The following is an 18,506-nucleotide window of genomic DNA, read 5'->3' as shown; positions in this document are numbered from 1 at the left end:
ACAAGAAGCAGGAAACAGAGCTCCTCCTCACAGAATATCCCCTCAGTAATTTCCCCAGGCCTCCTTATTCTGTAGGAAGGAAAAAAGTCCCAGCTAGAAGCCATTTTAGATCTACTAGAACAGATGATCAGAGTTCTCAGTTTCTGGGTACTCCTCTACAAACAGCAGGGAGAGTTTCAAGGAGACTGGAGAGCAACGACACGTCTGTGGGCAAAATCAGGCGTTGGCTGGTGTTCGCTGGTGAGCCCAAGAACCAGGCAGCATGGGAGACAGTCACTCTGAGCTGTTTATCTTTCTAACCAAATCCATACTGCAAATGAGCTGAAACCAGATTCAAATAAAACAGCGTGAAATGTTTACAGCAATACTCAAGTATTACTTTATATCTTGCTCTGCATCAACACAAATTAGGTCAGAGATAATCGATTGGGAGAAAGGTCAGAAAAAATGGCACTCACCACAAGGCCCTACTTAATCTAGGAGGTGATCAACTTTGCATAGTGATTTCTGAGGAAACGGTTAAAAGAAAGGTATCCTTTCTTTACGAATACATTTCTATGAAAAAATATTATGTAAGCAATTTAAAAATGAGAACAAGAGGTAAATTCATTATTGAATGCTATATGTTTTTCTTAAACTTCTGTATGATCCATTATTAACCTGCTGATAGCAACATATATGGGCAGTAGGCTGAAACAGGTTACAGTGGCTTTTATCTATCTGATAAGAGTTTTTTTTTGTTCTCTGCTGGTTGTGCGAAGTTTTCATACAAAACCAGGGGAGATATAAACACCTAATGAAATAGGAAAATCTGATTGTAAGGCCAAAGAATTGAATAGGAAAGATTACCCGAGGGGGAAAGAGGAAAAAAGTGAAGGAAGCAATTCAGCTTAATTCATTTTTAAAAAACGACAGACTTCATCCTGGTGGCATCCCAATATTTTACTGAATGACAGATCTGTTTACAACTCTTCTTGAGCTTATGTTTAATTCACACAGGGAATTTCTACCCCTAGGAAACAGAGGAGGAGTCTGGTCTGTCATTTTTGTGGTGGCAGATTCCCAGAGATGTGTATGTCCGGCATACGTCAAAGACCTAAACCTCAGTCTTTGTAATCTGGAGATGTACTGAGATCAGATTCTGGATGCAACTGAAAAAGCTAATTGTTTTTCCAAGACCTCCCTCATAATAAAGTTGGCTTCCTATATAAGAGATCCCTGACTTTGTACTGAGTACTTCTAACACACACAGTCATGACTTTTTCAAAGCAAGGAGAAATTTTTCATTTTCTTTTGTGAGGGGGTGAGGTCACCTATTACTTTGGTACTGAGAATTTCTCCAGGAAGTATTTTAAATGGGACATACTCCTGGGTTGTATATATAATTAAGAAAATCTTTTCCAATGCTGTGATACATGAGGTAGCTGTTGTTCTGAGAAGAAACAACTGTTCAAGAAAGTCAGCAACTCCCTTTCCATACCAAAACTGTTCAAATCTTGGCTCTAAGCTGCTTATGTACAGCAAGTCAGGGGCCTCTATCTTCCCCAAAACAGGCAGGTGGGGAATGGGCATGGACATTGCTTTGTCGCTCTTCTTGACTGCTGGAAAGATTTGTCAAGTGCACATTGAAATGGAAAGAAGTATGGGAATTTCCTCTGCACTTCCTCCTGAGCCAGGAGGAAGCAGAGAGCACAGCTGGACGCAGAGCCCTTTGGCTGGTGCCCTTCTTCCCATGTCAGGAAAAACCAGCCCCTGCACCAAAGCATCCTGCCCTTCCTGAGCTCAATTGCTGCAGGGCTCTGCATGCAGCAGTTAAGTGCCGAGACAACTTCATGCAACATCAGCTAATTTGCTTCATCTGCAGAGACTTATTTATTTATCTGTGGGTATGGGGAGAGACAAGAGAGAAACCGGAACAGAATATTAGAAGCTTGCTGGGATATTGAAGGCACCCTTCTGTCAGGTTGGGTCAATAAAGGAAGCACTGATCTGAAATACTCTGTGGTACAGCACAGAAAGAGGAGGAAAAATGCCACTTACTTCAGTTATAACAAAACAAATTAGGTTGCTTAGTTTCAAGCTGACGTGTAACGTGGTCTGGGGGAGATGCCTTTCACACCTCATCTAAAGCCAGTAGCCAAACGTGAAAAATCCTGTTGGCAGAGCATCTGGCTTGACTGCAGCACTGATACCCAAACTAGAGTTCATTTAGAATTGGAAATAACAGTAGGAAGTCTGGAAAACATTCTTGCACAATTCAATTACAGTACTCTGTTAAGTCTGTCATAATTCTCTGCAGACCTCATTATATGGACAGCTCTTCTTCAAATCCCACTCCAAAGCACTTGATCCTTCTTTACGCACAACAAGAACGGCCAGCTGATACACCACAGGCTGTTTCACAAATGGACTGCAGTAGTCTTGAAGAGAGTTTGTAGCTCAGTTAACGCCCTGTGGATGTTGGAAATCAGTCTGAAATGCTCGCACTGATACTGCAGATGCCCCTCCAGGGTGCTGTAACTGCTCCGAAAACATTCTGTCTCTGAGCAAGTCCTGTTTCCTCTCTGACAGTATATCTGAGGCACTAACAAAGCTCTGTGGTGCTAGATTTTTAAGTCTGATGTGTGGTAGGAACTGTACTGCAATAATATTAAGCAGGATATTGAGCAGTCACTTGCAGACCAGCAAGTGTGAAGGCGTGCAGGTCATCTGTAATGACCTCATCCCAGTCACCATAAGGGGAAAAATGAGACCTGCCGCATTTAGAATCTGGATCTTGACAACTGCCTCAACTCAGAAATGCAATTTATATTAAAACAGAGGATTCAGTTTCAGCTGAGTGGAGAATCACATCTGAATCCACAAATAATGTCTCTAGGGTTTCTTAATTCAGTGGGACTTGAGTTTAAAAAGGATTTTAGAAGAAGACATTAATTCCAAACTGCCTTTGCTGTTTTCATGATTCTGTTTTCCTAATTTATATGCATCTGCCCTCTAAGAGGCTGAAGAGATGTGTGCAGCTTTGTTATCATTGACTGTAATGGCAATTGGCTGAGGCATGCAAATTGCCTAGACAGTCTTGGAATCAGCTTCAAAGTAGCAAGGTTGAGCCCTGTAATTGCAATGTCAAAGGCCCTATGGGTTTTCAAGACCCAATCTGTAAGTCTCATTATGGTAATTTATGGTAGTGGGCATTAATTCTGCATACCCTGAATTTATTTATATCAGAAGCACTCCCTGCAAACTTCAATCACGTTAAAAAATTCTTTATTTCTGTCTTAATAGTAAGACACTATCAAATCACGCCTGGGGCTTTCATTTCTTTGTTTATGGGAAGACTTTCATAGGAAGTTAGATTTATCGTATATTTTCAAGGAAACAATTCAATATTAATCTTGGATTCCTTAGGCATTTGTTGTGGTAAACGCTGAAATGCTGGTTTCTGATCTGTAAATATGTTTTGTATCTGCTTTAAGCTGCTGCCAGAGGGTGTGCTACTGAGGAAAAATCCTCTCTGTCCCCCTAAAACTGTCTGTTTAGGGGACTGTCCACAGCATTGTGAGTCACAGATCAAAGACATGATATAAAAATACAGAAAGCTAGTAGAAGTCTCAGTGGTAGAAAAAAATTACATGTAGATAGTAATGATAACACTATAAAATAGCATCAGATCATACACAGATTTACAACTAGAAAGAAATTATTCTAGTTACAGATTATTAGGTAGCAAACTGTCCCATCATACTGAATCAGTTCCTTGCATAATCGAACACCCTTAGATCCAGGTAGAAGAATGTGAAAGCAGGGATGGTGCTGTCTCAATGCGATAGTTTGATTTGACAAGATGCACACTTACAACTTCTTAAATGGAGAAAGAGTCTGGAGTCTGTGTGGACAGTGTCTGACTGCAGAAACACTGGACCTCAAAAAGCTAAATTCTACCTTAATGCTGAAAGAGTAAAGCCCCAGATAATGGTCAAATTATTTTTTTCTGCTTCCTGAGTCCACCCTCCTGCAACTGCAGGCAATCACACAATACCTGAGCTTATTCGCAGGACTTCTGCTGTTTGCTTTGTTGCCATGAAAGGAGGACAGTCCCTTAAAAGACCCAAATGCTCTGATCTTATTTTAAAATACCTTTGGTCCATTCATCCAAAGACTGCTTCAGAGTGTCATTGCTTTGGATAGTTACTAGTCTTCATTCTAAATATATTCTTTACGTAATGGCTTACAGCAGCCATTATCATTTAACATAAGTAATGCTTTCCACTGCCCTGATCCTCTCTTCTTAGCCACCAAAACATCCATCATCACAAGCAGACAAGTTCCACAATTTTGACAGCATCAGAAGTCACGAGAATGCTGAAAATTGAAAGCTTAAGTACAAGATAGAACAAATAGAATTTATCATCCAAATACAGGACGGCAGTAGAGATTTTAAGTTATATTAAGGGTGAACCTGAATATCACATTAAGTCCTAAGCATCACATCAAATTTCCTACAAGCCCTCAAGACTGATACAGATTTACAGGATCTTCACTGTCAAAAAAGGATGAACAACTACTGAGAGAGGAGCTGTTTTCTCCAGATACCTTTACTACCAAAATGATGTCTTCTATGCATAGAGTAGCTTCTTAGACTACAGAGAGCTTTTTCCTGGGGGAAGTGTAAGATTAAAGGGTTGTATAATTAGGAACCCACTTAGGAAATTGGAACTGTCATAAATTGACAAAAGACAAAGCCAAGAATAATTACGGCTTGTAAATTTCTCACGATAACAAACAAGACAATTTAATTGATGTTTTTTTTAGAGGCAAGATCTTTATAGATTTACCATTATGGACTTGTGCTGGCATCTTTAAATAGGGAACATAGTCAGAAAATGGTCCCTAAAGTAGAAAGTTGGGACCATCGTTTAACTATAAAACTCAGAGTTAGTAAAGTACTGTAGACCATGCTTAATTAATCATCACTTTTACTGCCTGAATGTCTACTTCTGTTTGGAAATATGTTGGATTAGAAAACTCAAAGCAGAATTTATTTCAGGTTCAGTTTTTAAAACAGCCTTTCTTCACTGCAACACTACTGTAATATAGAATAATATGTTGTAATGTAGAAATACAGCATAAAAGATGCAGAGCAACAAAGAATTTCATTCGGGCATTGGGCAGGTACAGGCACTTTCTTACACATCAGACATGAAGGGAGTCACTGTGTGCAGTATTTCCAAGTATGATACCATAGAAACCGAAAAGACTTTGAGAGTTAAAGGAAGGAGTTAATATTCAACACTGTGAATCTGGAGTTCACATTTCAAGAGAAGTCTCAGTGAGACCACAGTGCACAAAAGCCTGAAATAGGAAAGAATAGACTGCTGCCGACATGCTTTTTGCAAAGGTAAATAATGAAAAATAAAAGGTCAAAGCTTAAAGATAAGAACAAGAAAGTACAGGATATGCTACTCAAAGAGAATCTTCTGATAACAAGAGGCTCTTTGATATGGAACAGAGGGCAGTGATTCTGGAAGTGCAGTGGGCAATCACACACAGTGCTTTTTATATTCTCTGCTTATCTAATTTTAAAATTGGGTCATACAATAGAGAATGAGACTTTTGAAGTGGAAAGTCAGGTTGTAGTATGTCTAGACTGTAGATCTAACTGTAATGATTTAAAAAAAAATAAAATTAATGGCCTGGACAAAATAAATCCCAACATTTTAGTTGTGCTGTTGCACTCAGACCACAGATTACTGTTTGAACAGATCCATTTCCAGTCACATCAGATGAATTTAATATGCCTTGGAAGGAATTAATATGGCAAACAGCATGATCTCTGGTGTTCTCTACCATTAGTTGGTTTGTTTTCTGGTCACCACATGGTAATTTAAAGACTGACTCAAATTCTGTTGAATTCAACAAGATGGTGAATGTCAGTTCTGTCCTGGGATTTTGCTTTTTTTCTGACGTTCTTCCTTCCCTCTGCTTTCACCAAAGGTTAGCACATCACATCCCAGTTCTACAAAATTCATCAGGTTGTTAGTTTTAGGCGCAAAATACCAACCGATTTCTACAGATTTCTGAAAAGTTGAGCCTGAACTTCCAGCACTTTTTCATGCTTACTCTTCTTCAAAGGCAAAATAGTTGCATGCCTAGAAAGGCAATTTAAATATGACACATGCAAAAGGAAGGGAAAAAAAGAAGCTGAAGTGAAAGACTCTTGTTGACTTCAGTGAGTGTTGTCTTAGGAGAAGGGACCTGCAGGGCTGATCATCTCCACAAGACAAATTCATGCTTTCCTGTCCCCTTGACCCAGCTCTTTTTTCCCTACAGAGCATATATGGTGTAGGGCTTACCGCTCTTATTTCTGCATAGAAGGAAACTACGGTTTTGTTTTGTTTATCATTTTGAAGTTATTTACATATGCTTAGTGAATGCAGAGCAGAGTATTCAAAGATGGCAGAAAATACATATAAATTGCAACATATTCAAGCTTTGCATAAAACTGCACATACTAAGTCATGGTAGCCGATTAGTAGAAAACAGGAGGTAGTAATTCATATATTATGACAACAGATCATCTTTGATATTCAGCGTTGAATATTAAATAAGACTGAGAGGTGGTCAAATATTGAATGAGAGATTAATAGAGCAAAAATAATAATCTTATTATCAACTCATGACTTCTTCCAATGGTTCTGATATTTAATTCAGAAAAAAACAAAACAAACCTTCCACAGTGCCCGTATTGGGCATACGGTAAATGTCTTTTTAGGTTTCTTGTGCCTTTCCTAGTCTTTACTAATGCTTCTAATATGTCCTACAATCACATATTGTCATTTTAATTATAAAAAATAGCTATTTCCTTAAGAAATCTGTGCAAAAGCAGCTATTATCCTAAGGGACGACAAGTGTTTTTTATTCTCTCTGGTTGCAAAATAAAAATATTTTCACTGCAGCTAATGCTGCAATAGTGCTTTTCCCACTGAGTCTAAGCATTACTATAAAAGCAAGTTTTCCTTTCGTCCCACAAATGGCAAATTTAAATGTGTGATAATTCATTTGCCTCATCTCAGAGGGGTGTCATGCTTCTCTGCAGGTTGTAGCAAAGTCTCTCTACAGACAGGAATTTGTTATCTCTTGGTTGTGGAATTGCTGAATGGACTACAGACATGAAAAGACTGCTCTGGTCTAGCTCTTTATCTCAGAACATAAATGATCTTGAGGCAGAGCACCAGAGAGCTGAGTTGGCCAGTACTCTGACATCAGGTTTACTGAAAACAGCCACACCACTGTTCCCCATGAGTATCACCCATTTTCTTTTTCTCCTTCCCCAAATGACTGTTCAGGAACAGGGATATTTGGTGACCGTGACATTCCCTAACATCCTGGCATTTAATCAGCCTTCAGTATGCATCTCTGGCACCTTCCTGCCAAAGGGGTTCCTTAGGGCTGCCAGATTTCACAGCTGCCTGTTGTAAAGCCAGGCTGTAAGGCCAATCAACCAGCCCAGAAGTCTGCCCTGAGACATGGAGCACGAGAAAAAACAGCCTTGGAATTTCCAGGTGCCCTGCTGTCTGGCAAAGATGTTGGAAGCTTTCATGCTTGGTCCAAGCCAGTATTTCAGGGCTCCAGGATTACCTCCTGTGCACCTAGGAGCTGGACTGCAGTCACAACTTTTGCTTCCAGGGCTTTCTGGCACTGCAGCAGAGAATTCAACAGCTCCAGAATGGCAAGGCTGCTCTGATTCCCCATTCTCTGACAGAAAAACAGGCTCTTTGCACAGATAGTTAATTCCCTTTGAGTTGATAGTAAATGTACTGAATCCAAAATATATCCCCCGAATACTCTGAACTCCACTTCACTGGCACACTCAGTTTTGTCAGAACGTTTCTGGCCACCATTACTTGCAAGAACAAAGCACATCCAGCCACCTGAGAAGGATATCTGCTCAGACTGTGTAAACTCCAAGTGCATGTCATGGCGCCTATGTGCCACTGATTCCAAAATGAGTAACGGTGTTGCTCAGCCCATGAAGAAGTATTTAAAATGGATTCCAAAGCTGTAACAGCCACATTGAGAAAGAAAAGACTTCAGCTTCCTGCTAGAAGTAAAATTCAACTCTGTCATCTCCAGTATTCTGTGCTATCGATGGAGGCAAAGTGATTCTGAGAACTTTAGCATGTGTAAAGGCAGTACAACATTCCATTTTTGCTCTTCCAGTAATGGTCTCTGCACACTAACTGCCCTCTTCAGAGATAAGTATTTCCCAGTGTTAAAACTCATAGGGTACGTGCACTCCTGTTGCCTTGATGTAGCCTATTAGCTGGTTACTGAGGCCTGATACAACCAGCAGCGTGATTCCAATGTTTACTAAATTGGCTGTCATCACCAGTCTGTCTCCAGTGCAAGAGCTGAAACAGGAGGGCCAGGTGACAAGTAGAGGGAAGAGACTGCCCTGAGGGAGAAGCCTGCAGCATTTCCTAGGCTAACCCACTGAACTGGTCTGTATTCTGTACTCTGCAGGAGGAGGACTGGCTCCTGGGATGTGTGTAGGGGGGCCTTCATCTCAGAGGCATTGGGACTCAGACAGTACAGAACTTTTCATAACACTGTTCATGGAAGGAGAAAACGTGAAGCACCGAGTTTATGTAATGCATATAGTAGCAGTCAATATGGCTGCACTGCTGTTTGAAACAGATGTGCAGTGATCTGGCAAAGGTTACTATATTCTATAGTTATATATGTAGATTCCATTGGAATGTTTCCAGCAATCATCAAAAGAAAGAGAAACCCTGATGAAATGAGCCTTTTTCCAAGGTTTGCTGCAGTGAGAGAACTACTTCCATTTCTAACTGTAGGGGGAGGATCAGCACTGGGTACAACAAAGGCTGGCAGCTCTAAAGACGAGGTGAGCCTTGTGCTGAGAGTCATGACAAGGCAGGCAGGGGCAGCATCCTCACTGGCAAGGGTGCACTCCAGTGGTGTCTGAGCAAGGGGACAGAGCAGGTCTGGTGACAATGCCCAGGGCCAGCCACAGTCCAGATCTCCAGACAAAACCTCCAGTGACAAGGCAGCTCCAAGTGGGAAGTCAAGTCCAGGTCTTGGAGGGAGGGAGTGGGCAGGGAAGTCTCAGCTTGAAATCTGCTGCTGAGCAGAAGGAGGGGAGAAGGACGGGGAACCTTTGCTGAGGCCTCTCAAGGTCAGACGCCTGCCCCATGTCCAAACCAGCCATGAGCCCAGAGCGGCGGGATGTGCTCAGAGTTGTGACAGTTAGGTCACTTCCACACTGGAACTGTCCTGTACTACCTTCACCCTTCCCTCAGTCTCCCCATTTTAAAATGCCTGCCTGTCAGGGAAGCCAGGAACAAAATACATTGCAGCTGCTTGTGCCGTGTTTAGCTATTGGCTATATTTATATGGTAATTCCAGCATAAAACACTGAAAAACACCATTCCACAGACATGCCAAATTTAATCATTGATAGGATTCACAGTAATAGAATGCTGCAGCAGGCTAGATTAGGAATGAGTAATTAGATGTAGCTTTTTCTGCATGTGTTAGTTATTTGCCACTGCATCCTGCCCTAGATGAGTTAAATTAAAAAGAAGGGGGAAAAAAAAAAAAAAAAAAAAAAAAAAAAAAAAAAAAACAACAAACACCATGGTATGTGAGCCTCTGAATACACTTGAGACAAAAGTAAATGGTATAGTAAAAGGCCTGGCTACAAGACTACTCAATCATGCCTCCAGGTGACAAGCTAGTGACAAGCTGCATGAACAATCTGATAATCTGATTCTTTTCACATGAACGTTTTTTATCTGGAATATTTTGTACTATACCAGTTTATTTTTCTGCATTATGCAACTATTTGTTTCCACCTAGCATTCTTTTTTTTTAAGTTGTACCATCTGGTTCTCTTTTCATCTGTCTCTAACCTGCGCCTCCTGCTTACTTCTGCTCTGGCTCTTCAACTAATAGCGGTCTTGAAAGTCTTGATTTTGATACCAGACACAGCACTGGGAGTTGCTCAATTAGCATTTAATATACTTCAGTGAAAACAGATCAGTTTAAGAATTTCATTCAGTTCTTGAGAAAGAGCAGTGCTGACCCAAATTTGGAACAGAATTTAGCCATTAATGGTATTTTAACAAAGATTATTTTATTATTGGACAATTTATGGGAGTGGAAATAGGCCTCAAATTGCTCAGTTTAAGTCCAGTCTGGACTGTCAGTGACTTAAAATCATTGTCAGCTGAAGCACGGTAGCTGGGTGGGCTGAGGAGCAGGTTTGTTGCTCAGTGGTGTTTATGTTTGAGAAGCCATGCGACTGGTTTGCACTTCAATCCTTTCAAGAGCTCTCAGAAGTCATGGATTGACTAAACACAATCTCACTGAAGATACTTCCTTCATATCAAAGATGAAGAAGAGTGGCAGGGAAGCTGGGTCATTACCCTTACCTTTGCTGGAGCTCCTCTGCTGCTAAATGACTGGGATGATTCTTCAAGACTGAGTGAGTGATTGATGGCTTCCAAGTGCAGCAAACTCATGAGCAAGGGAAAGGATAAGCGATGTCCTGAAGAGATGCTGAGATTCAGCAGACCTTGGCTCTGACACAGACTTGCCGTGTATCCATAAGCAACTCAGCTCTTACTGCCTGTACTGCGAAGTGGGCACTGTTACAGGCAGAGTTCTGATTGTTGGTCAATATGACCAACAATCTATGATGCTATCAGAATAACAATGACATAGTTTTGGGTTCAGGACCATTTGCATTACTGATACACCTCACATTCTCCACGTTCCTGACTTTGACAAAGATGATGATAACAAAACCCTGAAATTATAATTAAACCAGCTAATGGTTCTAGAGCACAGGGAGCTGCTCAGTAGACAACAGGGTGCTTGCATCAAGTGACAGCAGTAGGATTTCTGCTGATGGTTAATTTTTCCATACAGCATTTCTTACCAATTTGTCTGAAACTATTGACACCAGGTACAATGTGTTCTCCCATTTCTCCTTCTGTTGTTTCAGGCTTCTTTTAAAGTTTTCTTTGTACTTATCAACTCAATAAGCATTTTATTTTTTGTTGCTTCTCATCACAGGTGGCTAATGTTCCATTTCTCACTGGCACACTGAGGATGCAGTGTGATCATTAAGTTAATGCCCAGTTTAACTATACCAGTCTACATTTAAATTGAAGCAAAAATATGCATAAGTAGCTTCCTCTTCAGTCCTGCTCATTATATGTAATAGCTTGATAATTTCATTTCTATGTAGCAATTATTTTCATGTTAATATCCTTTTGTGCATACAGTAATAATATTTTACTTGTTTCTTTGTCACTGAAAATTATCCTGGAGATTGTAGAGCTCAGAGAATAGTTCAGTCCTGTCACTAGCTGTGACTAATCTGTGTTGCCCCCACTTTCACGTTATGAATTTTGTCTCATTATCGGAGACAGAGCTTTGATTTCTGTAATAACAATATATGTGAAAAAATAGTTGACTAATGCATGCCAACTCTAAACAAAATGAAAGGTTTCTCCTTTCTGTTATGAAAAGGCAAGAGGCTTCTGTGTGAAGCTGTTCAGAATCATGTCTCAGAGCACTAAAGGTGTCGGCAGAGCTAGAACTTTACTCAAAGCCTTAACAATGTTAACATATTCTTTCCCAAGAGCTTTCATCACAGGAGCACAAATCATTTTCTGAACAATAATTATCCATTAGGATTGCTGCTGCCAGGTAGGCCAGTTATCCACAAAGTTAGAAGAGAAATTCATATGCAAACAGGTAAAGGTGTGAGGTGGGAATCCTGATTTCTTCAGAGGCTTGTATTTCCAGAGTATCTGCACACTTGTGCTGCACTGTTTCAGGATTTTCAGGAAATACTGCCTGCCTTAATGTGTACTCTATAGAGAGGGCCAAAGCGGGTGGCATACTGCAGCATTGTTGGGTTTATCAGACCTAGGGACTCATCTATATAAAGTAAATTAGCAGCTGCCAAAGGAGCTTACTTACTCTTTACGTGTTAGGAATGGAGGTCTACATAAAGCTGGAGATGCAAAATGACTTCGTTCCTTATCAGCGTACAAGTGAACATGCATAAAGCAGGGCCAATATCCTTCAGTCCCATCTCCTTGGAAGACCATGCATACCCATCTAGAATTGTCTGTTAATCTCTTCTAGCACCACAGAATACCATGCTTAGTTCTCTGCATTCTCACCTTCATATACTTTCCTATGTCAACTGCCCTGGTTTTTTGTCTCAAAGTTGCCTTCATCCATCTTCTTCCTAATACTCCTTCCAGTCTGAAATCTCTGTGAGAATTAAGTTCTTTACAGTAATGCTCACAGCACACATGCTGCTATGGAGATAAACTCCACTACTCCTTCTATGTCTGTATTGTTCTAGCTGCATCTCTAAGTTCAGAGACAGGTTGTGAACTAAGATCTTATGGTTTCTATATTTATTTCCCTCTACTTTCAAACCTGTGGTGCCTTGCTTATATTTTGGATTATTTTGAAATCATTGCATAATTTTGGATAGCTTTCAAGACTATTTTATCTGGTTCAAACACACGTTGAGTGGGATGTGAAGGAGAATCTGTGACTGTTCTGCAAGAGGTCAGACTAAGCTACTGCTGTCACAATAATTCTTGCCTTGTCTCTAAACACATACGGCATAAGGTTTGTCCATGATTTCCCTCCTGAACTACTGAAATCACATTATGATACCTGATCTGATCCAAGGGGTAATACTGTGGCACTTAAGCTACAGTTGCAGAGTGGAAATAAATTAGTTCCTTTTTTCTTCTTTTTCCCTATTTCCTGAGTTCTTGAGAACTAATTTTAAAATGTATATGTGTTTATCTGTGTGTGTGTGATACTCATGGCTTATCCTTCTAATAACTGGTATTATTGGCTTTATTTCATGGTAGCATCAGAATAACTTTCTATATCCTGCTTAATATTTTTGGAAAAATTATTTGCATCAAAGCTAACTTTGCTGCAGGCAGTTAAAATAACTCCACAACACTGAAAAGCAACAAGGGGCAGTACTACACTTACAGAATCTTTGTCCTAGTTTCTTTTAAATGCTGTCTGATAAAACATCTCAAGTATTGTATTATAATTGTGACCACCTGTTAGTGGTAGGACAGCACTTAAGTGCTGTTAAGTTCCAGACTTTGCTATAGCTCCTCATTCCCAAACGTGGTTGAGGGTGTGAAGGGAGGAGTCTGGATACAGTCCCTGAGGGTGTTGTCACTGGGGCTCACCCTTCCTGAAACATGTCTAGAGGCTCCACGTTTTTAAGCTTCTATTTCACCACCTAAGTTAATGGCTGGGATTTCAAAAGACACATGAGCTTTACGCTGTGGAGCTAGCCATCAACGACAGAGCTGGAACAAGGCTTCTTAGGACATCTAGGCTATACCTACAGTAAATATGCTCCAACAAACAGTGATTTCTGATAGGAAATTCCATCTTCTACAGGCAGTAGTTGTGTGTTCAGACACACAAGATAGCCTTACTTTACCAACAATTTTGCAATCTGAGTTTTAAAAACAACTGCGGAGAAATGGCTGTTCTCTCATGAGAGAGATTGTGTCGCTTCTTAATATTTATTTATCCACTTTCTTCATTATGAACAGAAGCCAAAAAAAGTAGACAATATAACTTTAAAAAAAAAAACAAAACAACCACCAACAAACAAGCAAACAAAAACATTAGGGTCAAATTTATTTTCCTTATATCCTCCAGAATTTCTTTAATTTGCTTCCATTTTGAGAGAACAGCTGTTTGTGAACTACGCTGATGCAGAGCTTGTATTTGCTGAGACTTTGTAGTTCTGTTCCTACTCCAAGTTTCTGTCAGAAATTCCTCTCAGCTTAGTCTGTCATGAGAAACTTTGGATTTTGTCTCATAATAATCAAGCAGCTTTTTGTCTCCTGTTTTCTGCTTAGTCATGGATGATACATTTTGACCTCTCCATTTTTTATTTTTCAAACCAATAGGGCTGAAACAGGCCTGCTTTCAGGGGTATGTCTGCATTTGGGTACCAAAATATGCAGGCACTCAACATGTTAGTGTCTCAAATCCTGATTAAATTTTGTTTGAAACAAATCAGTGCCCTCAGTGGGAACACTCAGCTCTATGAAGAATTAGGCCTTGTGTCATTTCTATCCCTATCTTTGGCTCTTCTATAGTGGGTCTGGGCTGTTGCTCACACTGAGATAGTGGAATGACACAGAGAGTTCCAATAATTAAAAACAAGAAACCTGCATCTTTCTACATGGCCTGTACTTGGGCCAAGACAAGACTCCAGAGTTGAAAGTAATTGCTTTGAATGAGTTTTGTAGCTATGGCTATACTTGCAGAGTTTGTAGTGATACCAGTTAAGGAAGAGTAGCTGGTTATGCACTGGGTTAGGATTCCCCAGAGGTGTGATGGATTCTGACTAGAAATTAAGTCATTTTGGCTTAGGGATTCTTTGACTGCAAAATGATTACATCAAAAGTAATAAGCAAAACAATAGAGAAAGCAGTCAATGTAGCACTCAGCTATTCTCCACTACTTGCATTAATTACTCCACAGCCAGACAGCTCCGTGATTAAATCCACATTCCTAAAAAGCCCTGTTAAGACAATTGGACTAGCTTCATTCATTTTCTCTCTTCTTTCACACACAGATCAACTTGACATAATTTCAATGGCTGAAACAACAATGATGCCTGAGGAAATTGAGCTAGAGATGGCAAAGATCCAGAGACTTCGGGAAGTCTTAGTCAGAAGAGAATCAGAACTCAGGTTTATGTAAGTATCAATTCTTCTGGGAAAATACTATGCAAAATTAATCAAAATAGGAAAGGATGCTATTTAGAAGACTTTAATCTGCTTGACATTTTAAAAGGAAGAAAGATAAAGAGCATTCCAGCTAGGTGAATGCTTGCAAAATGCCGCTGGGAAATGATTTTTGTAGTTGCAGAGGAAATTACCTTTTCTATTCAGCATGATTTGCAGACTGTATAAAATGGATCTATTACTTACAAAAGGAAACTTTAGTGAAGTGTGTGTCTACAGAGCATATTTTTATACCTGACTTCAGTCCGTTGTGGGAATGATATTTGTCTGAAGCTAATTCAGGCTTTGCTCCTCACTTCATTAGTGGTCTTAGTTCATGTCACAAGAGAGCACACTGTGTTCTGGACTAAAAGCAGCCAAGGTTTGACATTTGTTAAATGGAAGCTATTAAGTTTTGAACACAAAACACATTTTGATGCATCAAATTAAATAGTAAGATTCCATGAGAGATTTTCAAAACTGCCAAAAGGGTCAGGCATAGGAGCCCCACTAAAGGTTAATGAATATTAATCCCATTCTGATGATGAAGTCAGTAAGGTTTATATTCCTTTATCACTAAATTTAGAAGATAAGGACTTATTAATAGGGAGTATATTATTTTGAAGTTCCATCTCTCTTTGACTATTGGAGATCAGAAACTAGCGCCTTTGCTGACAGGCCGACTCCAGTAGGTCTAAAAACCTGCTGAACACCATTTCTTGGCAATAATGAAGCTACATTACCAGGAAAAAAAATCTCGCAGAATCACAGAATGGTTTCAGTTGGAAGGGACCTCCAGAGATCATCTCTTCTGCTTGTAAGGTAAAAAGATAAGACTGGCACTTTAACTATTATTACTGGAGGTTAATTTCAGGGCCCTGACTTACTTGTGCTGCCAGACGTAGGAAGCTTTACCTGCAAACAGCACAGAGCATATATACAGTCACTGCTTAGAGATTTTTGGAAATAATGACTCGTTACAGTTACTCTGACCTTTAACAGTGCTGTAGTGCTACAAATACAGTAAACAAACCCAGTTTTGTCATATTTGCTCCTGGTAATCAAGTTAGTACTTGATAATTGGCTTGTACATAAATTTAATCTGAAAAAAGCCACATAATTGAACCCTACAGTTCTCTTAACGTTTTCTATATCAAACAAAGCACTGGGACAGAAATAAACTACCATGGCTTTCATTCACTGGGACAGAAATAAACTGTCCCAGTGAATGAAAGCCATGGTAGACACCAGCTTGTCATATTTCTGCATGTTCTCCCCTTGTTCTATTTGTTCTTGTATCCAGTCTGTTCTTTTCATTTCCCCTGTGCTCACACTCATCACACTCACCCCTCTGTATTGCTTGGCAGGTATTGCAGTAATGAACTGAACACAGAGGAGCTTGGTTATTGAAAAGGGAATATAACTGACATTCGTTCTGTGCACAGTGCTTTTCCTGCCTTAGATATCCAAACATGCCCTGCCTAGAGCTACCCAGGAGGACTCCCCAGCTGTCCACTGTCTCAGTGAGCAAAGCTTTTCTGAGCAGCTGTATCAAAGTCTCCACTAAAGCTGGTCCTAGGTATTAGCAAAGCAGGCAGGTGACAGAGGCAGCAACTGTCAGAGATGGCTCTACTACTTTGTATTTCCTAAGTCCTGGAAAGCTAAGCTGGTTGCTGCTGCCACTGCCTTCAGACTGAGGTCTGTGCCACAGCCCCTCTCATTCCTTCAGCAGCAGCACACCAACTGTTCCAGGGATGTTCACCCATGTTTCTAGCCTGACTCCTCCCTTCTCTGTAGCACAATGTCCTGGCTCTGCTCATTAATTGTTCAGGAAGTAAAATTCAGTTTGTTAACACCACAGGGTAAAACGGTGAGCTACATCTCTGTCTGTACTGGCACTCTGCTTGCAACCCAAGACTGCACTGATCATGATTTTTAAAGCCCCCTGTAGGTTTCCTATCTTTCTAAGCCCATTTATAACAAGCAAATTCTTTATATTGGCTGCACTATATGTGAAACAAAAAGCAGTCCCTCTCACACAAGGACCTCCAGAATTAGAACATGCTTCCCTTAATACCCTTTTGGAGTCCAGCAAATTATCTATTTGACTTTTGTCTAATTTGTAAAAATGTTTTTTACATTTTATTCCTGACAAAAACAGTGAATGGTAAGGATGTTGCTAGTGGTGCCCAACTAGTGTGTCAGCAGCTGTTCTTTACTGCCTTTCATTCTGAGTAGTTTACAATGACAGGGGCCCGGCTGTATTTGTCTTTTAACAACATATATTAACCTGAATACATTAACCTCCTGCTGAGATTAACAGCACAAATCACAGTTACCTCAGTGGTCCAAGTTTTGTACCTGTTTAGGCAAATTACATAAACTCTCATTCACAGACATACTGTGGAAGACTTTATATGTGGCCATATTTACTGCTTTTCAGTTATTTCCTGAAGTAGTGGATTGCCAGTATACCAAGACAAGAAGTCTGTATGTAGGTCATGAATTTTAGTAATTAGTTTCTCTTGACAGGACTAGATTCTCCAATGAATGACCTATAAAACCAACTACATGAAACTGCACTGTGTCAGAAAGGTTTAAAACTCACTTGGCTTTGAACATGTGGCTGCCAACTAGTACTGCTACACCTGTGCCCAGACCATAGAATTGAAGATAGCATTAATGAGAACAAGATCGCTTTAGTTTGTATGCCCACTTTAGCCTTTTGTTCTATTATAACAAAGGATAAGACATACATATAGTAACAGAGACAATGTGTGGTATGTTTGTATTCCTGCTGTTTTTTCTCTCATGCTGTTAGCAACAGAATAGAAATTCTCTTCATATAACTGGGTGTTATTTAGTTCTTACAAAAGCATGAACAATATGATGCACTAATTCCGTATCAGTTACACATCCAGCCACAGATTACATCTGTATCTGCTTTTTAAAAAATAATGGTTCATTCTTCTCACTGTTTCTCTGTATTACTTATTTTTTGCATTCACATGTAGCCAGATCCTAAAGCTAGGACAAAGTATATTGTAGCTGTTATTTAAAGGAGAGGAAAAAAAAAAAAAAAAGGAATAAGCTAGAGGGTTTATGCTCTGAGTGTATCACAAGCCCAAATGGTGGCTGTGGCTCTCCTCTGTTGGAGGCATTGCAGCCTGTCAGCTTTACTTACACACACCAGCAACTACCACAGTTCTTTTTTCACTACACAGATTCTGTATTTTAACAATGTTTACACTTAAGAATAAGGAAACAAAACACCCCAAGCCAGACCCGTTGTTGACAGAAATTAGAGCAAGCCTTTCCCCTGTCAGAGCCATGGAGGTTTAATCTATGGAAGTACCTTGCTCTGGCAGCTAACTGAAATTACTGTTTACCTTGAAGAAGATGCACAAAGCAGACCAAGGTGCAATAATAAAACTCACCTTCACTGATGTATGAAACAGCTTTGCAACAAGACTTGTTATGTTCTAACAGTTATGTCAACATTTTGCCCAAACAAATGCAGTAGCCATAAAATAAGGGCATTTGGCAGAGAAATGCTCCAGGTTAGCATAACAGACAGTACAAAAACAAACAAACAAAACCTAGCAGTGTGTGGATGCTCAGCAGGCCTGGTGTCAGTTTGCATTTTCTCAGTCTTCTGTGCATGAA

At 40.0% G+C, this 18,506-nt stretch overlaps 1 protein-coding gene across 1 annotated transcript in view; it reads left to right on the top strand.

The window, feature by feature from the left end:
- Positions 1-18,506, top strand: part of BMERB1 (bMERB domain containing 1) — a 50,989-nt gene that overhangs the window by 10,446 nt on the left and 22,037 nt on the right. Inside the window, exon 2 of the mRNA XM_032197602.1 lies at positions 14,690-14,813. Within this exon, the coding sequence (XP_032053493.1) occupies positions 14,690-14,813 (124 nt within the window). The remainder of the gene's footprint in view (positions 1-14,689; positions 14,814-18,506) is intronic.

The sequence above is a fragment of the Aythya fuligula genome, chromosome 15, assembly GCF_009819795.1.
Source record: "Aythya fuligula isolate bAytFul2 chromosome 15, bAytFul2.pri, whole genome shotgun sequence".
Classification (NCBI taxonomy): Eukaryota; Metazoa; Chordata; class Aves; order Anseriformes; family Anatidae; genus Aythya; species Aythya fuligula.
This window is presented reverse-complemented; position numbering and strand designations above follow the sequence as displayed.